Below are 26,612 nucleotides of genomic sequence, written 5' to 3'. Positions count from 1 at the left end.
ATGGTTGTTTAGCCCAAACTGCTATTTTTAAAAAGACACATTTATTGTAGAATATGAGGGGGGGGGGAATTTTAATTGTGTGTGTGAGAGACCAATGAAAAAGTTCTGAAGTGAGTGAACAAAGCTGAATTTTTTCTATAACACATAAAATCCAGGAAGCTAGAATGCTTTAGGACTATGATAAGAAATGAAAACCTCAGATTATTATAGCTGATCACTTAAATTAAAACAAACAAATGAAATTTGGGAAGGAGGAAACAATGGTTGAAGAACCTTAGAGACTAGTTTGGATGTAATACAACAGCACTGAGTATAGCTACTGCATTCAAAATCAAAATTCAATTGTTAAATAAACCTCTGGTTTATGAATGTGAGATAGTGTGCTTCTGTATCCATCAAAACACCAGGAAATAGCCCAATATTGCTGCAATCTATCTATCTATCTATCTATCTATCTATCTATCTATCTATCTATCTATCTATCTATCTATCTATCTATCTATCTATCTATCTATCTATCTATCTATCTATCTATCTATCTATCTATCTATAGGGTCACCTATTTCTGCACAGGGAGGTAAAACAGTTTTTACTTTTAAATATCTGTAACTCAAAAACCCCTTGCCCAAATGTTTGCCACGAAGCAATAGCAAACTGTCTGCTACACCTGTCTCAGATCTGGTGCTGATCCAAAGTCCAGTTTCAAAGTTACAGCTTTTGGGTGAGGGGGCTGTCCCTATTTTTGATATTGCCTTGCAGAATGCTGATTTGTTCTGCTGAACAATAACATAGCAGCATTACTGTGTATCTGTAATCACCACGGTGACATCCAGCCTCCTATGGGAGAAAGGAAACAACAACACAAAGAGCGGATCAATGCAGTTGCAAACATTTTATTATTTATTTATTTATTTATTTATTTATTTATTTATTTATTTATTTATTTATTTATTTATTTATTTATTTATTTATTTATTTATTTATATGCCGCCCACTCTACCCAGAGGTCTCTGGATAAAGAAGCCAATTCACTTTAAACCTTTATTTCTCTCCCCCCCTTTCCTGGCCATTTTCAGTATAAAACCATGCATTAGCTTCCCAATTTCTCTTGCAAGTTCACATGAAATAGCTAATATTATTGGGTAGCTTAACTAATCTTGCTCCATATTAGAACAAATGCAGTTTTTTTAAAAAAAACTAGTGCTAGTTTCCTCAGGTTTCTTTCAGTGTTTGTCACTGGCATTGTACATAGATTCTGTACACCTATGCACATTTCACTGAAAATGAGTATTTGAATTATATATTTGTATACCGTAGTTGCACAATGACACATCAAGATATATTTGCAGCCTGTAAGTCCTATCAGCAACAGTACTTAGTAGTAATGTCTCTAAATGTTATTTTGCTAGTTGTCCTTCTCTCCTGCCTGTTCATGAGGAATTCTGGAACTGGTCATTCCTCTAAAAGCATGTCATGCTTCCTTTCGCAATGAGAAATTTAACTGCATAAACACATTTCTGGGGTCCATTTGTGCTGCTGTAACATTGGTTCTGATTGGCTCTGACAAATCACCAGAAATGTGGACCAAATGGGCGCATCCTGGCCAGAATCCTGTGGGGACCGGACAGCATAATTAAACAGGGACAGAAGCGATGCTGTGTCTATAGCTGTCCGTCCGTCTGTCGTCCTCCCCCGTCTCCTTCAATCAGAAATGCAATTGCTTGACCAATTGTGTGCTATATCCCAGTCATGTGCAGGAAAGGAGGACAAACAGTTTTTATGACAGCCCCTATGCGCAGAGTTTTCTTCAATAGGATATTTACTGGGGAAATAGATCTGGGAATTATATGGGAAAGCAAGTTTCCATAAATATTCTCAATCATGATGTACAATTTAGTTCCAATTTTCCCATCTCATGGTTACAGGGTTATAATCTTGGTTGCCCTTCCACTGGACTCAACCAAGAGTATTCTTCCATGCTCAGATGCTGGAAGGTAGAGTCCTTCAGCCACAGACCAAATTCTGTGCTATCATGAGTCTTCTACATAATAGCATGAGATCTGATCTGAGGCTGAAGGAGGTTTAATTATTTGGGTACTGCTTACAACCATTATTGTTTTAAACTGTGTAGTAAAACTACTATGCTTGGTGGTATGCGTTAATGAAGATTTTACACTTTTAATATGCATCTTACTAATATTATTATGATCACCTTAAATGCTCTGTTCATAAAATAATCTCCCCAAATGGTTTCATCTTGTTTTTTTTAAAAAAAAAAATACAGGGGACTTGAAGTGCCAAGCAAGCCAGTGGCCATTGAGTAACCGTGATGTAGAGCCTATGAGGCAAAAACAAAAATAAAAAAATAAAGAAGGCAAAAAGGTTGTGGCACTTTAAAGACTAAGTGCTACATTTTAATGTGAGCTTTCATAGACAAGTCCATTTCATCAGACATGTTACAGAGCAGTGGTTCCCAACTTTGGGTCCTCGTGTGCTCTTGGACAAAAACTCCCAGAAGCTATAATGGTCAGAATTTTGGGGAGTTTTAGTCCAAAAACATCTGGGGACCCAAGGCTAGGAACCACTGATATAGAACAAAAGCCCCAAGGCAACAGCCTTTGAGATCCTTTCTCCAAAACCATCATAACATTTCCTAACACCAAACCTGATAGCCCAGTAAGATACTATGGAATGATGTGGAAAGCCCCCAAGATGTCCAGCAAAAGAAATGATTTCTACCTCTGAATCAGCTCTTAGATTAACTCTTCTGTTTGTTGAACCAAGGATGTTTACGTCCTAACTCTTTGCCTAAATCTGGATTAGAGTGGGTCTAAAATTTAACTTTTCAAATGTAAGCTCTACCAATTACTTATGTTCTAAATAGCCAGTCTTATTTGTTATCACAGGCTGTAGTCCCAGTCCCGAACACTTCCCAAGACCTCAGCTAATTTTGATATAAAACTCAGTCGCATTAGATGCAGGCATGTATTCAAGATAGCACAGAGTTTGGTTTTCAAGTCTGAATACTATGGAGTTATATACATGAGTTTATTTTGAGAAAGCAAGCATAGGATTAGACTGTTCTTTTCTCAGATTCAGGGTCGTTCCTTAAACCTGTGAAATCCTATGCATTGAACAGAGACAGATTTCCTTTTGATAAAGATTCATAGGAGGTTATGTTTGTAAGTAAGAAAATCTGATATGGCACTGATTCTTCTTACATTTTATGTTATGGATTGACTTGACATGTGCTGTCAAGTCAATTCTGACTTATGCCGGCCGTTTTCAGGGTTTTCCAGGTAGAGGATACTCAGAAGTGGTTTCCCATTCCCTTCTGGGAATTAATTTCCTGGGACTGTGCAGCTTGCCCAAGGCCTAATAAGCTGGCCCTTCTCCCTGGAGGCAGAGTGGGGAATCAAACTCCCAACCTCTAAGCCACTGAGCTATTCGGACGGCTACCTTTTATTATACATAGGACTAATTACCACTTACAACATAATGTTCTGTCACCACAATTACCTCTTTAAAAGATCAATAAATGTTATAAAGTCACTACAGTGCTGTTAGGTGTGTCACCCAGCTAGCTCTGCTTTTTCTAATTTCTTAAAGAATTCTCTCCACCTAGAAAGCAAATGATAGACACCGGATTTAAAGAAAAGTCACTGTGGGCTCTTGACTGGTTTTGCAGTTTATCCGACAGGTGCATAGCTTTATGATGTCAAATGCAGGGTTAGGACACAAAAGGAAATGGTACATGCAACAAATCTGATTCTGAACAAGAAACTGCAGTCTCTGGATGCATGAAAATAAATCACACTGTATTTTAATTCAAAATTGCCCAACATGTTTTGGCCTGAATTTATGACCTTCTTCATGTTGATTTTTGGTCTGCGCTAGATCTTTTCCTTCATTTGATCTGTACACAGCTCCAATAATAATCTAACTAATCCATCTGAGTTGTTTACAGAGCAAATAATGGAGAAAGATCTAGTACAGACCAAAAATCAACGGCCCTGAAGAAGACCATAAATTCAGGCTGAAACTCATTGGGCAATTTTGAATTGAAATAAAGTGTGATTTATTTTCTTCAATCCTGAGACGGTCGTTTCTCCTTCAGGATCAGACAATTGCAGGAGCGGCCAACAGTCCTTCATTATGCTTCAAGTGGGCTACTAGCTCATCTCTCTTTACCTGTTTCTTTTAAGAGCCGTAGAGATGCATACCCGTGTGTGCATTCATTTTTCACTTTCTATTTCTTACTGGAAATATTAAAAATAGCTTCACTATCACTCAGACAACTGGGCAGAAGAGATACCTCATTCGTGCCACTGCCAGCCCATTGGCACTCTCCACAGCCAGCTTTTTCTGCAAGCTTGGGCCAGAAACAGATGATCTGTAATTAGAACTAAAAGTACATTAATATTGCAGGAAGGGAACGACCGCTGTCTTTCAGTGGCTGAAATCCAGTTGCATAGAGCAGTACGTTGCAATTAGACTAAGACCATTGAATCAATGGACTTGACAGAGGAGTTGATTCACCAAATCCACACAGATTCAATGGGCCTAATCTAGTTGCAGCTTACTACACCAAGCAGTAAGATTTCAGGCAGGGTTTGTGAAATTACACTTCAAGGACATCCAATGCTGAAATTCTGAAGGCTAATGACCAAAGAAAGGTGATCTGTGTAGCTCCAGTGCTGAGACCCATTTTTGCTGTGGCACTCACTTTTGTGAAGAATTGCCCTATTCCAATCACGGTCTCTAACGCCTGCTTCTGGCCTTGCATGACTGTTTTCCTAGGAAACTAAGGAGAATATTTATATTGAAAAAGGCTTTGAACTGACTCACCCTACAAATCTTATGCCCATACTGTTGTTGTTGTTGTTGTTGCTGCTGTTGTTGTTGCTGCTGTTGTTATTGCTGCTGTTGTTGCTGTTGTTGCTGTTGCTGTTGCTGTTGTTGTTATGTGAGGTGTATGAGGTGTTCAAGGGGGAGGTTTCCATTGCCAAACAATACCACTCCCCAATGAATTTCATGGCTAAGCAGGAATTCAAATCTGGCTCCGCTGAGTCCTACTCTCGCATTCTATCCATTATAACACACTGGTTCTCATGAATATCTTTGGTTTAAGTAAGCCTTTGTGAAATTAGTTGGTGTGTATCCTAGAGTTAACCAGAAAGAATCTTGTGGTACCATAAAAAATAGCAAATTTTATTTGACATATGTTTCTGTGGATGGCAGTCCTCTTCATCAGATGCAAATTGGCTGAGTCCCAGGAAGTCCGTATGACAAATAAAACATGTTTGTCTTTATGGCACCACAGAATTCTTTGCTTTATTTTATTGCCGTGACAGATTGAAAGGACTACTACCCCAGAAAATCCCAACATAAATGACTGAAACAGGTTACAACAGACTTTTTTAATTAAAAAGAAGGCAAGATTACAATGTTTGACTTTTATGTTGCCAGGTTTACATGCTAGTAAGTTCTAAGGACCTGTATGCATAGTTAACATTCAATATTCCTTTGAAAACCTTACCGAAATGCCTCATTATTCCCCTCCCCCTCCCTTTTTTCTTTTTCTTTTCCAGACCTCAACAGCCAAGTGAAAGCTGAAAGCAAGAAACGCTACAGTGAGATATTTCGGAGCCTGGATGCCCTAGAAATTTCACTTGGAAATGCGTATGTATCAAAGAGGGATTTTCCAGTGCTCCCAGAGCACTACACACCACTGAATTTCTCCACACATATACATATGTAGGTACTGTACATGACTGCAAGGAAAACAATGTAAATGAAATTTAAAAGACTGTGGAAAGCACCAAGCTGCAATGGTTAACCCTACTTGGCTACGAAGCTCACTGGGTGAAGTGACCTTGGATCCATCACACCTTTTTAATTTGACGTTCTTTTGAAAGCATGGGGGCAAAAAACATATGGTATTACTCTGAGGTCCTTGTAGGGAGGTTCTTGGTAGGCAGATAGCTCAGTGATTTAAATATCTGGCTGTGTAGCCAGAGGTTGAGAGTTTGATTTCCCACTGGGCCTCTTGTGAGTACAGCCAGCCTGCGTGGCCTTGGGCAAGCTGCATAGTCCCAACCATCCCTAGGGTCTGAGGCCTCTTCCTTTGTCAAATGATAGGTCTGCTGCTGGGTATATGTCCAGTGGGAAGTTGTGGCAGATCATAGTTCCCCAATGTAGAGTAGCTATGTCATGTGTTCAACCAGAAATATATGCTTTCCAGCGTACACGTTGCTCTCTTATGATTTTTATTTACAATATTTATTTATTTACAATTCTTAAAATATTAATATTAATAAGACCTGCTGCTCATGTGGCCAGTTAGAGAATACTGTTTAATTAAAATGCTGGCTAAACAGAAAGGTCTTTGCCTGGTGCCGAAAAGCCAAGAGTGTCGGAGCCAGGCGGATCTCTATAGGGAGGGCATTCCAAAGTTGGGGAGCAACGGCCAAGAAGGCCCTATTTCAACATGCCATCCCCCGCACCTCTTTCAGGGATCGCACCTTCAGAAGGGCCTCCTGGCCTGATCTTAGAGAACGGGCAGGCTCGAATGGAAGAAGGCGGTCTTTTAGGTAACCAGGTCCTAAACCGTTTAGGGCTTTATATGTCAAAGTAAGCACTTTGAATTGGGCCCAAGCAGCAACCGGCAGCCAGTGTAAATTTTTCAGAACCGGCGTGATATGAGTCCATGTGGCGGCACCACTTACCAGCCGCGCAGCCCAGTTCTGTGCCAGTTGCAGTCTTCAAAGGCTGCCCACATATAGTGCATTGCAGTAGTCCAGTCTGGTTGTTACTAGTGCGTGTTTGACTGTTGCCAGGCTCTGCTCATCCAGGTAAGGGCAAAGTTGATATATTCTCTGCAGTTGTAAGAAGGCACTTCTGGACACCGAGTCCACCTGGGCTTCCAAGGTCAGACCGGGTCAAGGAGCACCCCCAAGCTGCGGGCCCTGTCCTTTAGGGGGAGTGTAATCCCGTCTAAGGCAGGGAAATGGCCCTTTAACCTATCTGGTGGGGCACCTACCAGCAGCACTTCAGACTTGTCTGGATTGAGCCTCAGTTTATTGACCCTTATCAAGATCATTATCGAGTCCAGGCACGAGTTCAGAACAGTGACTGCCACAGCTGGATTGGTAGAGAATGAGGGGTAGAGCTGGGTGTTGTCAGCATATTGCTGACTTCTCAGCCCAAACCTCCTAACAACCTCCCCCAGCAGTTTCATGTACATATTGAACAGCATGGGGGACAGTATAGAGCCCTGAGGAACCCCATGACACAACCACCATGGATCAGAGCTACTGTCCCCCAGCACCACCTTCTGGACTCGATCAGCCAGGTAGGAGCAGAACCACTGTAAAACAATGCCTCCCATTCCCATCCCAGCCAGTCTGTCCAGAAGGACACCATGGTCGATGGTGTCAAAAGCCGCTGAGAGGTCCAGGAGAATCAACAGGGATGCATTGCCCCTGTCTTTCTCCCGGCAAAGGTTGTCAAACAGGGTGACTAAGGCAGTTTCCGTCTCATAACCCGACCTGAAACCCGATTGAAATGGATCTAGATAATCCGTTTCATCCAGGAGAGTCTGGAGCTGCTCAGCCCCCACACGTTCCAACATTTTGCCCAGAAAAGGGAGGTTTGCTATTGGTCGATAGTTGATCACTAGACCTGGGTCCAGATTAGGTTTTTTTAGGAGTGGGCAAATCACCGCCTCCTTTAATGGGGCAGGAACCACTTCCTCTCTTAACGAGGAGTTGATAACCTTCAGGATCCAGGTGCGAACTTCCCTGGCAGATTCCTTTATTAGCCATGATGGGCAAGGGTCGAGTTGTGTAGTAGTGGCACAAACTGATCCAAGCACCGTCCACATCCTCAGACTGTAACAACTGAAACTCATCCAATAAATTATGACATAAGTCTGGAGCACTGGACACAACCATAGGCTCTGCATCAACAGTGGAGTCCAACTCTTTGCGAATCTAAGCAATTTTTCCCTCAAAGTGTGTAACAAATTTGTTACAGCAAGCCACTGAGCAGTCCAGGACCTCTACTGAACCATTAGATTGAAGAAGGTCCCGTACCACTCGATATAGCTCTGCTGGACGACACGCCGAAGAAGCAGTACGACTGGAGAAATACTGGTGTTTCGCCAGCCGCATTGCCACAGAGTAGGCCCGATAATGGGCTCTAAGCTGTGTTTGGTCATAGTTGCAGTGATATTTCCTCCATCTGTGCTCAAGCCATCTCCCCAACCGTTTCATAGCCAGAAGATCCTCTGTGTACCATGGAGCCATATAGGCTCTGCGGGCAGGGAGAGGGCGCCTAGGTGCAATTGTGTCAATTGCCCGGGCCATCTCCTTGTACCACAAGGCGACCTGGGCTTCGACAGGAGTGCTGACCATATCAGCTGGAAACTCCCCTAGAGCATTCAGGAATCATTCAGCATCCATAAGTCTCCAGGGGTGGATCATTTTAATTGATCCCCCATCCCTGCAGAGGGTAATAATGGCAGAGAATCTGAACTTTACCAGGAAAGCAATGGCCAAAGATGATATGGATGTTGAGGTTAAATAAAGAAAGATAGTACTTTTTTTTCATACATGTTGAAAACTTGTATAGAAATTAAAGAATGGGAGATTCACCACTCCATGGTGGAATCCAACACTAACTACCAGGGGACTGCCTTACTTTGCACGATAGATTCAACCACTATGTCCTGTCTGATCCTCATAGTAAATCACTAATTCTGCCCTGCATATCATTTCTGCTGATGGATCTTTCTCATTTGCAGGGCGGTTGATATGTTTATTGATGAGCCTAATGACGACAGTAGTGGAGCCTCAAACCCACCACCAGAAGATATACAGGTATTATGAAAAGTGATGTTGACCCAAAAGCTGTAAAGTCCCAGGTCACAGCACAAGAAATGAATGGGAAACCTCTTCTGAGTACTCTGTACCTAGAAAAGCCTGAAAAATGTTGCTTTAAGTCAGAATCAGCTTGACGGCATGTAATTAGTAGTAGCAGTAGAGTTCATGGGTTATATTCCACTTCCCCAGACACATGAAGGACAATATTTAGTCACAGGTTTATATACATAGTATATATGGTTGTAGATGTAGAGGCCAAACAAAGCAGGATAGAGGCAGAGCTTAGGAACTTCCACAGTGAAAATAGCCAGAGTCTTATCAGTGTTCATCTGAGATTTCTGTCATTTGCTGCAACTGATTGCCAAGATGTTGGGGTGCGATTGGTTGCCCAGTTGTGCCTGTGATCAGGCACATGACTGGAACACATCCTGGTACCTTGCCAATTGGCTGCAATTAGCTACATGTGATGCCAATCCTGTGTGAACAACAGTAAAACTCTGCACGATAGCATTATCAACAGAGGTAATGAGTTTCCAGTTTGATAAAAGCTTTTTATCCTTTGCCCAATAAATTCTCCTACAAGGTCTAATTGAGGAACAACAGCAAAATAGCCTGACTGCACATAATGAATGAGGGCAGACAGCAGGAAGGGATAGCATTGTTGCAGGTGAATAGGTCCAACTCTTAAATCTGGCTACGTGTACACCAAATACAAAGGTGTACAAAGAATCAGGAAAGCAACAAACTCTGTGTACATAAGTGTGTGGCATCTACTTATGCAGACTTAGTGGTGTGGGACAAAATCAAAACAATGCTATTTTCTTAAACACATGTGATGAAGCTTTACAGGGAGAAATGCGAGGAGGATTGCGACATCGTCATTTTAAATAACTTACTTTTTATGTTTTATTTTTTGCAGACAGAGGAAGTCTGTAGGTGTGAAGGAAATGCGGAGGCAGGAGAGCCAGCAAACCTGTCAGGTAAACAAACTGGCTACTTTACATTTTGATTTCCTTGATTATTTCTCATTGATTTTTCTCTGCTGTGTTCCATGAAGAGTTGGTCTGTGGACTGGGGCGGAGGGGGGGCACCTTACACTAGAATTTTACCCTTGCCCCCAATTACAAGTTGCCTATGGCTTAGGATAGAGAAACTAATTGAGCAAAAGATGTCCCTTCCTTCTCCTCTTTCATAATACCAACATATATATAATAGCATTTTTGCTACCAGGAAATTAAGTGCTTGTTTTTATTAGCAACTTTAAAAGTTTGCAGTCCTTAATCTTAGAGGCTTGTCAATATTTCTGCATTTTGGACAGGTTGTAAGTGTCCAAAAATGGACTGTATCTTACTTTGTTTGATCTTTTTATGGATTTTTATTTTTGCTATACTGTCTACTAAGTGGCAATGGCCTCTGGCTAAATGCAGGATTGACAACTGGAATGCCAGATCTCTCTGTCACTCAAGGAAATTGATTGACAGGAGACTCAAAATAGATAAAAGAATGACAAAACAAACAATTAGTTGACAGAATTTCCCAGCAGAAGAATGAGAGCTGGGGGAGGGGGGGAAATCTCAGGATCTTTCAGCTAGTAGGGTGGCTGATTTCAAAATCCAAACTTTGATACTTGCTTTCCCGTCTCAGAGCTGTTTTGTGGCTCAAATATTGAATCATAATGAGGTAAGAAGGACTTAACCTGGAAGGTGTGTGAGTTTAGGGCTTCACTAGCATACCCAAAATTGCTCAGTATTAAGACGACATGTATCTTTTAAGATTTCCCCTCCATATTGACAACTTCCTTCTCAGTGATTCCTTCACCATGGCACCATACCTGAATTTAAACATTAATGTGTTTTAAAAATCAAATACAAGGCACTCAATGAGCAGGGTGTGCTAGAATTTCCTAGCAATTGCAACTATTCTAATGGTCAAAATAGACCTTACAGTGAGCCATTTATTAGAAGCAGAGCTTTCTTAAGAGAGCTCTGCTAAGAGACTGATTACATGGGCGTTCAACCTGCTGTTGAGTCCACTGCAGGGATGGGTTCGTTCACTCCGTTTTCCAGAAATCACATGACTTAATCGCTAGAGTGAACCAAATGATCCCCAGAGTGATCCTATTCATATTTTTCTAGCTCCTGTCAGGTGCTTCTATATTTTTGGCGCTGGTTTGGCTTGTTTCCAGTGTGTCAGATCTCTGGAAATTAACCAAAAGTGAGTCTTCTGGCTGTTAAGGCTCCTTTTGGTGGGAATTTGGCTATGAACAATATCTCAACTGGACTTTTAGACAAGGCAAAGAAATTTTAAAAAAAGAAAATAAGTGATGCAGCTCATCAGTGCTGCCTTAATGCAGACTTTAAAAAAAATCATTTCTTCTTCCTCTCTGCAGAGCAGAGGAAATATTTACTTTTCTAATATATTTTCTAAGATGGAAATTCCCAGAAGAAGGAGCCAGACCAAATAAGAGTCACTTGAGGCCCAATATACAATTGGGATGCAACGATTGCACCAAATTAGTTGCCACTTACTTGTAGCTGGCTTCTATTTGGTGATTGTTCAGTGAGAGATAAATACTGGTTTAAATTGCAGGGTCATTTTGCAGACACAACAGTTTTGAAGCTTTTGGAAAGGGAGAAATGGAATATTGGTATTGAACTATAAAGCCAGCATCTCATCTAGTTCAGCTGCCAGCATGTGGAATGGCTATACCAGCCCTGCTGTCCAGACAATCAGTCCCCATGTGATGCTCAGGCCAAAAGTGCCAACTTAGGTTCCAGTGCAGGATCATGTTCTCTTAGGAGCCAGACTAAGAAACCATTTTTTTTTAATGAGTCAAGGGGAAAGCTGAAAATGGAGCAGCAAGTTGAAGTCAGTTCCTGGAAGCCAATGTGGAAAGCGAGGAGACCTCTGCAAGAAGAAAAGGAGGTAGACAGAGAATGAAGAGCAAGATCTTTGTTTGTTGCCAGGAAGCAAAGCAGGAGGAGGCAAGGAAAAGAATACTGTAGAATGGAAACATTGAGCCAGCAGGAGCTGGTGGCTCCAATTTCAGAGGTGCTGTGCAGTCTCAGTTTTAGCCTACTGAAGTTATATTTTTCAGGAGTTATCCAAGGTGCTGAATCTATTTGAGGGACAGGGTTTAGCACCTGTAGTAAATGACAGATTGACATTTGGGATGAATTCACAGCATCGCCCAAATTGGAATCAGCCACTAGCTGCCATTGCTGTGAGCTGTGCACAGAAGCTGTATGTTACACTGACACGGGCTAGCAAAAGAAAGGAGAAGTTTCAGAGATTGAAAAGGACAATCATCAGTCACAGTGGGGAATGCTGCCAGTGCAAGGCAGGAAGCTAGTAAAGATATTTGTGCCCCCAGAGCTGTAGCAGTTTCTAAAGAGATGAAGTGGCTCAGTGAGTAGGGCTCCAGACTGGCCTTCTGCACCAAGGATAGGGAAACTTTGACTGTCCAGTTGTTTGGAAGTGCAACTTTCACAATCTTTTACCATTGGCCATGTCAGCTAGGGCTTCTGAGGAATTGAAGTACAAAACATCTGGATACCATAAGTTCCCTAGTTCTATTGCACAGGCTTCATGGATCAAGTCTCCCTGTGTCACGAGAATTATTGCTGCATGAGAGTGCAGCAATAAGATTTTGTGCAATAGCCCTATTCAGCATTCCATAAGGCAACTAAAAAAAAAAAAAGATGAGGGACCTCAAACAAAATATTACAACTTTGAAACTGTTTGGCATAGATGTGGCAGACAGACTGGTTTTGCTCTGTGCCAAATTTGGAGACGTTTGAGGAAATGGTTTTCAAGTTACAATTTTCACAGTTGTTGAAAAACAGCCCTGACAATTGCTTTGCATTTGGGTAAGAAGTGGGTAACTGATAAAAAAAAAAGGAGTCAGCTTCTGGCATTTTCCCTTGCATGATATCACTTTGTAAATAGTAGTGAACAGAAGAGGGTATCCTGTAGATCATCTTGATTGCTGTAGACCACCTTGACTGTTGTCAACATTCAGACTGCCACTTGCTATGTAAACTTTGGCATTCTTTTTCTTGCTGGCAATGCAGGCACAATATTGTGCAGTAGTAGCAGGCCATTTCCTGGCATTTTGAATCATACGTACAGAAGCACAATATCTCACATTCATAAACCAGAAGGTGTTTTTGGTTTTGTTTTGTTTTCTTTTCTTTTTGAAGTGTTAAATTGTTTCCCTACACAGCCAGAGGTTCTCACGCGGCTGGAGACATCCCCTCCCCTCAGTTAGGTGGCCACACTGAGTGTCTCTCCTAGCTCTTGAGTAAAACCAATCTTCTCTTTAATTTTCTCAGCTGAAGAAGCTGATGAGATGCTGATCAAATGTGACGGCGGTGTGGAAGCAGCTTTGGGGTATGCCAAGCTGTGGTGCAAATATGTCAAGGAGCTGTTGAACTGGATAGACAAGCGTCTTGCTTACGGTGAGGTCTATTTATCAATATACTGTACAATAGCCATCTGATCCAGGAAGTCCTTCATTCCTTGCAGTTGTACATTCCTTTAATTTAAAGCTTATTGACTCAGATGATATGTTGCTATGGGGGGGGGGACCCACAAACTAATCTGCATTAGGCAACAGAACATAACACTGAAATGGGTGTTTTGCTCTTCCTGTGAACTTTCTGCCAGGTGTGAGCAGCTTCCTAGAAACGCCCCCCTCTTACCATACTATTAATGTTCTTCAATCCACTCCCCTCTTTGTTTGTTGTTCACAGAGGTTGAATTTGCAAAGAACATCCTGAAGATTGCCGAAGCTGGCCGAAGTGCCGTTTTCCCACAGGTAGCACTTCCTCAGAGCTCCCATAACTTCATTTGTGGGGAATCTACTTTTATCGTGAGGTAGTTTGTGTCCTATTTTGCCTGATCTGTAAGATCTTTTGTTCACCTCTCCCAGATGGAGCCTAAAGCAGGATGCTGGAATATATCTAGCTGAGGTAATTACTTTAGACTCCATCTAAGAGAGACTGACAAAAGACCATACAGATTGGAGATGGTGAATTGATTCCAATATTTACTGGGAAATGGTGCTGGTAATGTAGTTTCTAAACACCCACATTTACACAGGTGTGCACACATGCTTTCTGAGTACATATAGGATTAACTCATTCACCACCACCACATGGAGAGGCATCATGGATTCCAATATGCCGTTTCCAACAAAGCATAGGTATATGTTTGCTTTTAAAAACAATGTGATCTTTGTACACCATCTAAAGGCAAGATTGGATGATGCTTTTGTTAGAGCAGGAAAAAAAATTCCATAAACGTAAGCTATTTTTTAATCCCACATGGATCTTCGTAAGGCTGGGCACTACAGCACTTGGAGGAGAACAGAAGAAACATTAGAATTCCAGAAATCAAGCCCAATTGTGTATGTCAGTGTCTTTTGTTTAAAGAAAGTTTCAAAATGGGGGCTGCAGACTCAGGTTAGAGGTCTAGATTTCAGATTTTACCTCCAGTGAGGTGAAACAAATAGTTGCTGAATGACCTCTTATACCTGTTGATATAAACAACACACTTGTTGTTAGGGCCCTTTCAGATTCTGTATGTATGTATGTATGTAATTCCTACAACTCCAATAAACACCATTTTAATAGTCAAGCTACAGTTGAAACTAGAGAAAATGTTTTGTTTCAAACAGTAAGTGTCCGTCCTTCTTTCTAATAAGAGTTAGTTTCTGGACTCACAATGGTTCTGGAGCTAAGAGCAGAGGTGCCTCTTATAGTCCTTAATGTAGTCTGTGTGCTCCTTTGAGGCCACAATAAGAATGAAGGGAAATCATGATGAGTGGGAAGCTTCTTTGAGGTTTCTACTACATGCTCTAGGACAATGGTTCCCAACCTTGGGTTCCCAGATGTTCTTGGACTAAAACTCCCAAAAGCCTTCACTGCTAGCTGTTCTGGCCAGGATTTCTGGGAGCTGTAACCCAAGAACACTTGGGGACCCAAAGTTGGGAGCCACTGCAAAAGCAACTTATCTCTTCAGGAATGCAAGCAACACAGTGGCCAGTAGAATGCCTTCTGCTCCTCCAGGGATGCACATACCTCTGTTGGATCATGGTGGCAGATAATCTATGCAGCAGTTGGATTGCTAACTCAGAAAAGTTCCATTTATTTCTGTATTTATTTCAACCCAGGAATCCTTACACTTGTTGACTATATGATAAAACGGGTTGGTGACCCATAATTAATAAGCAAGATATCCAGTGTGATGATGTGGCTAGAGTGACAGACTAGAACTCAGCTACTGAATGGGAGAGGCTCCTTTGGTTTGTTGTTACATACAGATGTGCCTCATATTGTGGACTGGATCTGCTGGTGCCTTGGAGTGCCTCCAGTACTGAAGTCTTGTATTGAGACGTGTGATCTGGCTGGTCTCTGAAGTGAGCTTCTTTGCAGATGTGCTGGCTACCTTATAGAGCTGCTGGATGAAACTACAGCCACATTGCACACAATTCATAAGGTGTTAAGTGCTGTCCACGGGGTTGTTCCCAATTAGGAGTGTTTTAATAGGGCTCCTCTGACCTTTCTATATGCTGAGACTTAAATTCAGTGGTCCTTGTTCTGGTCCCAATGCTCTTTGTCTTTCCAGAACTTCATGCCCCTCCAGAAACTGTACACCATGGTAATGGAACATGACATAAAAGCAGGGAACCTAGCCATTGAGACTGCTGGAATTTTGCACCTGAAAGAGTACTATGAGGTATGGCATTCCTGGGCTTAATTAAGACTGCTGGGCAAGGGCAGCTACTATAATAGTTTGTGGGTCTGCATGTCTTGGTGGAACAACACGTGCCTTGTACTGTATACAGAAGGTCACAAGTTTGATTCCTGGCATCTCCAGATAAAGCTAGGAAACCATTCTGCCTGAAAGATGGAGAACTGCTGCCAGTCAGTATTAGCCATACTAGACTATATGTGTCAAATCACACAAGATGACCAGCTTCACAAATAGGAGGTTTATTCACTGAATGAACACAAGCTCCTTTTCCGTTTGTGAAGATATGGAGGAATGTTAGCAGATAATCACTCTTGCTTTATTGTTTAAGTCAGCTCTGCTTTTAATTGTGAAAGGATCTTGTGAGTTTTGGTCCTGAGTATAAGCCAGCTTCCTATGTTCTCCTCTCCCAGACATTTGTGATATCCTAAAGATGTAATTTTAGAGAACTATAGCCACTTGAGATATTACTGATTGCCTGAGCCCCGCCTGCTACTCCCTCCCTGTGTCTTTTCCCTGCAGCCTCTTTGGGCCAAGAGGAACGAAATTGAGAAATGGCGGAAGGAGTTCAAAGATCAATGGCAGAAGGAGCACAAAAGGATGGTAATTTATTTATTTATTTATTTATTTGATTTTTATTTGATTTTTACCCCGCCCCTCTAGACCATGTCTACTCGGGGCGGCTTACAAAATAAAACAAAACAGTATAAAAATATATAAAATCATAAAAGTTACAACTACAGTTTCAATTTAAAACAATTAATTTAAAGAGAGGATTACCAAGATGGAATAGCAAAGAAAAAGAAAAAGAGAAATACTTAATTGACTGGAGGGAAGGCCTGCTTGAATAACCAAGTTTTTAACTGGCTTTTAAAAACACCCAGCGAGGGTGCCAGCCGAATTTCTGTTGGAAGGGTAAGAACCCAACCAGGAGTGTCCATGGACCTTTAAGTTCCTATACATGCAAGGTTTCTTTTAAGGTTACAATGAAAATGAAGGGATCAGGAATGGGCTGGGAGCTTCCAAACAAATAGACATACTCTTCTGACTGTTGCATCCAAAGACATAACATCTTCAAAAAGACCTAAATTTTCAAGGATTTTAGCCACAGGGACTACCAGAGATATTACCACAACTTTCCTGGAATTGTTCACATTACTTAAAACTTCCAGATTGTTAAGCAGACATGTATAGATAGCATTCTTCAGTCCAATATGGATAATTTATGTAATGTAATGTAATGTAATTTTTTTTCCTTTGCCTTGTATGTAGTGGCAGATGAGAAACTGCCTGCAACCACGGTTTCATAGAATCATAGAATAGTGAAGTTGGAAGGGGCCTATAAGGCCATCAAGTCCAACCCACTGCTCAGGGCAGGAATACAAATCAAAGGATATCTGTCAGGTGGTCGTCTAAGTTTCCCCTGAATGCCTCCAGTGTTGGAGTGCTAATCACCTCTCGCAGTAACTGATTTCACTGTCTTACTGCTCTTACGGTTAGGACGTTTTTCCTGATATTCAGTTGAAATATGGCTTCACAAAAAAATAAAGTAGTAGTAGTAGTAGTAGTAGTAGTAGTAGTAGTAGTAGTAGTAGTAGTAGTAATAATAATAATAATAATAATAATAATAATAATAATAATAATAATAATAATAATAATAATAATAATAATAATAATAATAATAATAATAATAATAATAATAATAATAATAATAAAGTGATTGGTTGTTGTGGGTTTTTCGGGCTCTTTGGCCGTGTTCTGGAGGTTGTTCTTCCTAATGTTTCGCCAATCTCTGTGGCTGGCATCTTCAGAGGACAGCACTCTCTGCTCTGGTGTAGTTGGCTTTGGGAGTGCAGTATTTAGTTAGGCATCCTTCAGTCTCGAAAGACTATGGTATCGTGCTCTGTATGGAGGACTTGGAGCAGCGTCTAGTGTGGCTGAGGAGGCCGATTCGAGAGTGACAGTCTCTTCCACACTGAAGACAAATCCAGTTTGTCCCCTGTCCAGCTCCCTGGTTTTGCTGCTTTTGTGACTTCCTCTTTGCCTCAGCCTGCTGGGCAAGGGTCTCTTCAGATTGGGAGAGGCCGTGATGCAATGCCTGCCTCCAGGCTGAACGCTCAGATGTCAGGGTTTCCCATCTGTTGAGGTCCATTCCTAAGGCCTTCAGATCTCGCTTGCAGATATCCTTGTATCGCAGCTGTGGTCTCCCTCTGGGGCAGTTTCCCTGCACTAATTCTCCATACAGGAGATCCTTTGGAATCCGACCATCAGCCATTCTCACGACGTGCCCAAGCCAACGTAGACATCGCTGTTTCAGTAATGTGTTCATGCTGAAAATTCCAGCTCGTTCTAGGACTACTCTGTTTGGAACTTTGTCCTGCCAGGTGATACCAAAAATCCATCGGAGACAACGCATATGGAAGGTGTTTAGCTTCCTCTCCTGCCGTGCACAAATGGTCCAGGACTCACTACAGTACAGGAGTGTGCTTAGGACACAGGCTCTATAGACCTGGATCTTCGTATGTGTCGTCAGCTTCTTATTGAGCCATACTCTCTTTGTGAGTCTAGAGAACATGGTAGCTGCTTTGCCAATGCGTTTGTCCAGCTCAACATCCAGAGACAGGGTGTCAGAGATGGTTGAGCCAAGGTACACAAAGTCATGAACAACCTCCAATTCTTGTGTGGAGATGGTAATAGAAGGAGGTGAGTCCACACCCTGGCCCATGACTTGTGTTTTCTTCAGGCTGATTGTTAGTCTTGGCAGGCCTTGCTGAATCGATTTATGAGTTGTTGGAGGTCTTCAGCAGAGTGGGCAACAATGGCTGCATCATCTGCGAAGAGGAAGTCCCGCATGCATTTCAGTTGGACTTTGGTCTTCGCTCTCAATCTAGAGAGATTAAAGAGCTTTCCGTCTGATCTAGTCCGGAGATAGACACCCTCGGTTGCAGTTCCAAAGGCATGCTTCAGCATGACAGCAAAAAAGATCCCAAAAAGTGTTGGTGCAAGGACACAGCCCTGTTTCACTCCGCTTCGGATGTCAAAGGGGTCTGATGCTGAGCCGTCAAAAACTACAGTGCCTTTCATTCCCTCATGGAAGGATCTGATGATGTTAAGGAGACGGGGTGGACATCCAATCTTGGGAAGTATTTTAAAAAGGCCATCCCTGCTAACCAAGTCAAATGCTTTTGTAAGGTCTATGAAGGCCACTAAGAGTGGCTGTTGTTGTTCCCTGCATTTCTCCTGCAGCTGTCGGAGGGAGAATACCATGTCAGTTGTGGATCTATTAGCTCGGAATCCACACTGTGATTCTGGATAGACTCTGTCTGCAAGAACCTGGAGCCTCTTCAGCACAACACGGGCAAGCAGCTTCCCTACAATGCTAAGAAGAGAGATGCCACGGTAGTTATTGCAGTCACCCCTGTCGCCTTTGTTCTTGTACAGTATTTATGTACAGTGCAGTATTTATGGCTGTGAAATAGGCCTTTATTTATTTATTTATTTATTGGACTTATATACCGCCCCATAGCGCTACAAGCACTCTCCGGGCGGTTTACAATTTTTAATTATACAGGCTACACATTGCCCCCCCAGCAAGCTGGGTACTCATTTTACCGACCTCGGAAGGATGGAAGGCTGAGTCAACCTTGAGCCGGCTACCTGGGATTTGAACCCCAGGTCGTGAGCACAGTTTTAGCTTGCAGTACAGCGTTTTAACCACTGCGCCACGAGGCTCTTTGTCTTTTTCTGTAGATGGGTGATTAATGTGTATTGTTGTGGGTGTACTGTTGTGATAAGGAAGAGAGATTATCTGTCCCACTGTGATTAATGCGTGTCATTAGCTGGTCTTTTGTGTGTAATGATCCCCGGTCCTTGTGGCTGGGTAGAGTTCGTTGACCTTTTTCACGCTGTATTTTTGAGAGCTAGGGGCCAAGTTTTGTTGAGCTTCACACTTTCCTCTTTTCTGTTGAAGTTTTGCTGGTGCTTGTGGATTTCAATGGCTTCCCTGTGCAGTCTGACGTAATGATTGCTGGTGTTGTTCAGTATTTCAGTATTTTGGAATAGAATTTCATGTCCAGTTTGTTTCAGGGCATGTTCGGCTACTGCAGATTTTTCTGGTTGTTTTAGTCTGCGGTGTCTCTCATGTTCTTTGATTCTGGTGTGGATACTTCGTTTTGTGGTTCCAAAGAGCCCGAAAAACCCACAACAACCATTAGATCCCGGCCGTGAAAGCCTTTGCGAAAAAAGTGATTCTTCATAGCAGTAATGATCTAGCCAAATAAGAAAAATCATTTGAGTCCAGTGTTCAATTTGCCGATATCTTGAAGTGGCTTGTTTATTAAGCCACTTCATGATACTAGAAATTGACAGCAGAAGGAGTCTTGGCAGCTTTGATAACTGCAAGGCTCAATCTTAGTCCATTCCCAGTGGAATGCTGGGAATGGACTAAACTAGAGGTGCACCAACCTGCACCAAAAAGTAGGAGCCTCTGACAGTATTTCAGAAAGGTAAGGGTTGGGATGCGGCAAATTGTTCCATTCTAATAATTATGTTGTGTGGTCGAGAGAGAGAAAAAAAGAGTCACCCAATCCACAGCCACAATGCACCAAATAGTGGGGGAAACATCCATCTGAATGAGCCCAACGTTAGTAGCATGGATCTGTTTCAGTCAGTTACAGTGACTGCATTGCAGTGGTCTGAAAGAAAGTCATTTCCCGCCTAGTAAATTTTGCCTCAAAGCAATTTTCAGTTGCTACAGGCAATCTATTGCTGTTTTAAAGCTTCATTTAGAAGGAAATTCAATTTTCCATTTCGAAGCTTACACAAATACAGGGCATTTCCCAAGGGCCCAAACTGTCTTTCATCTTCAGGGTCAAACTAGACAGCACAGAGAGCACAGTGCTTGCCTCTGAAAGCAGTGAAACACATACAAGTGATGCCCATGTTTACCTCCTGATAACCAATCAAAAAACAAAGCAACCTATTCTGACGGTTATAGAAGGCAAGAAAAGCATATGCTATTAGGAACTGATGCCTCTTGTCTTTTAGCAAATCGCTGCTTCTAGCAACATGTTACATTAGCATCCTCATTCAGTTTGACCTTTTAATGAAACCATTCAGAACTACAGCTGGGCAGCTTGACCACTGTGAATTTTGTCCCACCTGCAGAATGATTCCTTGTCCTCCATGCGCAAGTCCCGGCAACATTACCTCCAGCGCTGTGAGGATCTGGAGAAAGCCAAACTGTTAAGTGCCAAGGCAGAAGAAGAATTCCAGGGTGTAGCAGGCAGTGGCAACAAGCAGCTGGAGAAACGGCGCCGTTATCGAGATGAAGCCCAGATAAAGGTATCGGCCCGCGGTTCTGAAATCAAAGCAATTCAGTTCTCTGTCACTTGTAGGGTAGCCTTGGGTTTTAGAATTCGGATCCTCACAATGATTCAGAGACTGGAAGTGTGTGGAGTATAGATCTTTGAAAGTTGCTTTTGAAAAGTAATCAATTTCTTTTCAATGAGTTGTAATCTGTTTTTTCCAAAGTAACTTTAGAACTTTGCTTCCTTTTAGTTATGTTAAAAAAGAGTGCTGTATTCTGAATTCTACAAGCAGCTGGGGTTGTATAAAACACACTGCTCAGAATCCTATCACAACCAAGTGTGCAATATAGGTTTGTCTGAGTGCGTACCACATGCCAGTTACTGAGTGGCCAATCTCTTCTTCTCCACCTTGTAACCTCAATGTTTACAAAGCAGCATGGGGCCCAGCACAAGCCAAACTTGAAACTACAATAGGACCCCCGTATCTGCGAGGGATCAGTTTCAAGCCCCTCTGTGGCTGCTGAAAAAATGCACATTATAACTATACAGTACATAGCATGGTATCTGGCTCCTTCTAATGGCCAGTTGTGGTAACTTTATCTTTAGAAATATATATTCCTAGAATTTTTCTTTTAATATTTTCAGCAGATACTGATCCTGCAGATAAGGGGGTCCTACTGTACATGATATTCCTTCTCCATTAATGAATGAAGGTTCCCCTTGACATTTAGTCCAGTCATGTCTGACTCTAGGGCGCGGTGCTCATCCCCGTCTCCAATTCTTAGAGCCAGTGTTTGTCCATAGACAGTTTCCGTGGTCACACGGCCAGCGCGACTAGACATGGAACGCCGTTACCTTCCCACCGAGGTGGTACCTATTTATCTACTCGCATTTTTACATGCTTTCGAACTGCTAGGTTGGTAGGAGCTGGGACAAGCGACAGGATCTCGCTTCACTCAGGGAGGGTGGAGTTGCTGCAGATATAACCATGTTTTGCTGTGTAAAAATGCAACCTAAACTTGAACTGCATTGATGATGTTAGGCTGGCCCTGTGCAAAATAGATGGGTATTTATTTGGAGTATAGAACTAGGAATATTTTTGAGGTTCCTCTCTCAGATGTCCACATGAAACATTAGTACTTCACCCTCTTCCATCCCCATTTTGACATTTTCCCAGTCTTTCCATCCATTTTTATTTTATTGTATGCAGGTTCATGAATCAGAAGTGGCCTACAAAGCGTGTGTTATTGATGCCAACAACCGCCGGCAGGGGCTGGAGAAAGTTAGGGAGAGGATTGTGTCCCACATTCGCAAACTAATGTATCAAGGTGATGAGGTATTGAGACGGGTGAGTAGAAATCCATGCATCCACACCTTCCTTTCCCTCCAGAGATATTTTTTAAATAATACAGGAAGATGTAAGAAATGGTGCAGAAACACACAAATTTACAAATAGAAGACCCTGATCACATCTGGATCCTAGTCAAATTCTGAAAACGAGGGGAGTGAGGGCATAACATCAGTTCCCTGAAGAAACCTGCAAAAGGAACATGCTCACTAATGTAGGAGCTTAGGAAGAATGCAAGACTTGAGAGAATTTATGATTTTTGAGAAAGTGGCTGCCTGTACATTTTTTTAAATACAGAAGCAACAAACAGTCCTGAACTACTACAGACTAATACACTTACTTTGGCTTAAGTGTCTAGGGACAGCAGTTCATTCACTCCATCAGATGCAAGAGGCATTATCCTGAGTCAATTATAGTTGGAAATGGGAGACAGGAAATAGTGAGGGCAGAAGAAAATAAAATATGGATTATAGGCCCACAGAAATGTATGCCTTAAGAAATGTGTTACTTTATGGAGCTGTAAAACTCTTGTTCTCACTGTAACAAGGTAACATAGTGGCCCCTCAGAAACTTTTTTACAATGCTCTTCAAGTATTCAAAGCCCTTTAAATTCAGCACCTCAAGATTGAAATGTGATATATCTTGTATATAACCTATCATTGGAAGAGGGGATTCCTTAACTGGTAAAAGTATCTGATTGTTACAACAGCAGATTTTCTCACCTTCCATAGTTTATAAATGAGCTTGCTTTGTTTTGTCATTTGTCTTTGGGATCTAAACACAGGCTTCATTTGCAAGTTAGATTTCTCAAATGTGAAAGTCTGCCTAAGTTATGTCTCGGGAAACACTGACGTGATTTAATCCATGATGACAAATTATCTCTGTAATGTATAGCTCGAGCCTCTGCGATCTTCAATTTCAGTCTTGTAATGTAGTTGATTATTACTATCAGCCTAATGAGCTCATGACTGAGGGAAGATATGAAACGTGATTTTCCTGGCAGCTCAAAGTATTGACCAGTAGGCAGAAACACTGGAGGATTCTGCAGATTTCAAGTGTAACTCCAAATGTTGTGAATTGCAAAAAAAAATGTGTCAACTTTCTTCATGTTTCCTGGTATGGTTTCCCTAAGGTGACACTCAGGATGTTCAAACTCCAGCAGGCTCAAGCAGAGCGAATCCCTGTAGCATACCAGAGCCTGACTGAGTTCTGCACACCCTACCAGACTGGGGAGAAATACCTGGACTTCATTCAGAACCTGCGGAGGAAAGAGCTGTCAGTGGAGGTCTTCAAATTTGAGGAGTTTGTGCCCTCAGTGCAGAGGTAAAAACAGCAAAGCCCTTCCATCTCTACCACTGGAGCAACATAGCCCACTCTTGATTCCTCACACTTTTTCTCCTCTAGCCCTGCTAGCAGTTTTAGGGTGTGAATTTTCCGTCCACCCACCAAACGGAACTTATTGGCAGCTGAAACCCAGAATGTTGAACACAGCAGATGGAAGGGTGTGGCTTCAACAGGAAGGAAAGCGCTCCTTATTTCTTCCCTCTTCAAAGGCAGCATATATGTTCCTTCTTCCTGTAGTTAACGCTCAGGGTCCTTTGCTCATCCACACTAGCCTTCACTGTTTTCAGAGCGAAGGCCCATCATTAATTCCAAATATACTGTACATTCTGAGGGCCTTCCTCAGGGAGAGGGATTTGAGCCACAGGACTTCCTAACAAGTTGGATATAAATTGTACCGGTGACTTCCCCCCCCCCCCAATAACTTGGACTTGATTTGCAACTTGGAGCCCATCCTCCCCCTCCTTTTTTTCTGGGGGCAAAAGTTTGTTTTCAATAATGACCTCGACTTTGGGCCTGGGACTCTGAACTTGATACTTAAGACTCAGACACTCGAACTGAAAGAGCTGCCAACATCCTTGGCCTTCCTTGATTTTTTGTGGGTGTTATCACAGGGGCAGTGCTGCTGTTACAACCCCAGTGAGTGGTGGTGACTCCGTAGTATATCTTAATCAGAGTTTGGGAGAGGGGGGATATATTCTTGGAGTACAATTCTCAGACTCCCCAGGCATATAGCCCGTGGTAATGCTGGCTAAGGGATGCTCAGAAATGTAGTCCAAAAATGAACTTTTCCCAAGCTCCTGTCTCAGCTTTTGTTGAAGAGAAAATGTTGTAATATAAAATGGTAGTCTGGGATTATATAAACTCTCAGTTACAACCAGACAACCAGTCAGGCAGGCAGCCCCCATCCTGACTGAATTCTGTACACCCTACAAGATTGGATAGAAATACCTGGAATTCATTCAGAACCTACTGAGTAAAGAGCTAGCAGTTAAGCCCTTCTTTGGCAGAAACGGGTTCTCAATTACCTCTCCCATCATCCTCCAACAATTTTGACACTCAGAATTGTGTAACTCCTCACTGGGATGTAGAACAGCTGATCAGTCAGGCCATTTCACCAGTAGGCCAAAGATGCACAAGAAAGAGAGTCAATTGTCTATTACTGTCCTGGGTCAACATCATGTTATGTAGTAAAGGGCCTTATTAAAGTCAGACAATAACGTATGGTGCTATATCCACTGCATTTCTTTTTATATTTTATTTTATTTTACAGACATACCTGAATTGACTGTTTGGGGGAGATAAACTAAAATAAATTGTCCAGGCAAAGATTTTAAGCTGTTTAACCATGAATTTGCTATATATCTTTTGAAGAGCCCAAGGGCAGAACTATATGTTCTGAGGCAACCAGATATGGTGAATTCTCCTTGGCAAATACCATCCCTAATCTTTTTGAATAATACCCATCCCCCAGCTAGGTTCTGAAACATGAGGCAAGTGCATCCAACTGAGGGGAAATGATGGAGTTAAAGGTCTGGGTTGTGGACAAGGTTTTTTGGGAAAGGATGTGTACCTCTTACTGTGTTCTCCCACTCAAAGGCCTCCCCTTCCCCAGTTCACTGATGCTACTGGAGGAAGTGCAGTTGTGGAAGCTGCCTTTAATCAAGACAATCTATAGTGGCTCTTTAAGAAGTACAGAGGGTATTTCCAACCTTCTGTTTCTCTAGCCACAAATCTGAAAAAAAAAATAGAGAATAACTCACAAAAAAATATACCTCCAAATCCACCCTGGCTTCTTATAAATAAGACCTAACTTCCTCAGAGGCATCACAATTCCTACTGACTAGGCTTATCCCGTTTTGAAAGAATGATGATAGCCTATGATAAGAGACGTATGGCATCAACAATAAATATTACTGGAAAATAAGTTAGAAATGAAGCACGTAAAGCACAATTTCATCTGGTGAATAGCAATGTACAGTATGTGGAAATACAATATTTACTCTACATAACTCTTTTCCGTGCTCCAGACAAGAAGAAAACTGGATATAGGCTATGACTCAGTGGTACATTCCTATAAGCCATCTTTCCAAAGGGTTTAGTGTTTTTTGAGGTTGCCCTAACTGCTGGAAAAGCAGAAAACTTTTTCAATACTTTTTAATCAAGGCTAATCAAGGCCCAGGGACAAAGAACACATGAAGCCAAAGCTGCTTCCACACTAGTCATTCGACAAGGATTTGCCATGCCTTGTACAGCAAGATTGGAGAACATGTAGTATCCCAGAGGTTGCTGGACTCCACCTTCCATACACTGCCCATTCTCGTTTTAAGAGGAGAACATCCATCTGTAATCCTTCGTTGTTTCCCCAATGAATCTTCCATCATCTTTCTCACCACATGAGTCTAACTGTAGAAAGACGGAAGAGCCCCACAGTCTTCATTGGAGCACTAATGCATTGATGGATGCTCCTCTGCCTTCCTATGAGTGGTGTGGCTTCAGTGTGGGCAGTGGTGAAGCAGACCAGGGAGGCCATTACAGCTCAGCATACATTCAGCATACCTTTTGCACCTTGTGGCGCAGTGGTTAAACTTCTGTACTGCAGCCAAAACTGGGCTCACAACCTGGACTTCAATCCTGGGTAGCCGGCTCATGGTTGACTCAGCCTTCTATCCTTCTGAGGTTGGTAAAATGAGTACCCAGCTCGCTGGGTGGGCAATTTGTAGCCTGCATACCGTAATTAACTTGTAAACCACCCAGAGAGTGCTTGAAGCGCTATATAAGCGGTATATAAGCAGCACACATTGCTTTTAGCTTTGGGCTACATTTTATAACCTTGTTCATTTTTAAAATCAGTTTTTAAAAAACGTTGTCTTGGCAGTAGTTTGTGAGTGTATGTGTTTGTGTGTACATCTTTTATACACATATCCATGTACACATATTAGTGTTTCGCATATTAGGAACTGCTGGGTAGCT

At 42.1% G+C, this 26,612-nt stretch overlaps 1 protein-coding gene across 9 annotated transcripts in view; it reads left to right on the top strand.

The window, feature by feature from the left end:
* The window catches only part of GMIP (GEM interacting protein), a 64,580-nt gene that overhangs the window by 20,020 nt on the left and 17,948 nt on the right, over nt 1-26,612 (top strand). For 8 of the 9 annotated variants that reach the window (XM_072991278.2, XM_072991280.2, XM_072991279.2 and 5 more), the window contains exons 2-11: nt 5,592-5,682; nt 8,807-8,882; nt 9,805-9,865; nt 13,220-13,345; nt 13,640-13,704; nt 15,516-15,626; nt 16,164-16,244; nt 20,808-20,984; nt 22,161-22,298; nt 23,431-23,621. In XM_072991278.2, coding sequence (XP_072847379.2) covers nt 5,592-5,682; nt 8,807-8,882; nt 9,805-9,865; nt 13,220-13,345; nt 13,640-13,704; nt 15,516-15,626; nt 16,164-16,244; nt 20,808-20,984; nt 22,161-22,298; nt 23,431-23,621 — 1,117 coding nt within the window. The remainder of the gene's footprint in view (nt 1-5,591; nt 5,683-8,806; nt 8,883-9,804; nt 9,866-13,219; nt 13,346-13,639; nt 13,705-15,515; nt 15,627-16,163; nt 16,245-20,807; nt 20,985-22,160; nt 22,299-23,430; nt 23,622-26,612) is intronic. The other variant, XM_072991281.2, reaches the window with a different exon arrangement.

Source organism: Pogona vitticeps, chromosome 2, assembly GCF_051106095.1.
Source record: "Pogona vitticeps strain Pit_001003342236 chromosome 2, PviZW2.1, whole genome shotgun sequence".
Taxonomy (NCBI): domain Eukaryota; kingdom Metazoa; phylum Chordata; class Lepidosauria; order Squamata; family Agamidae; genus Pogona; species Pogona vitticeps.
The sequence above is the reverse complement of the archived record's forward strand: the minus strand, read 5'-3'. Positions and strand labels throughout refer to the sequence as shown.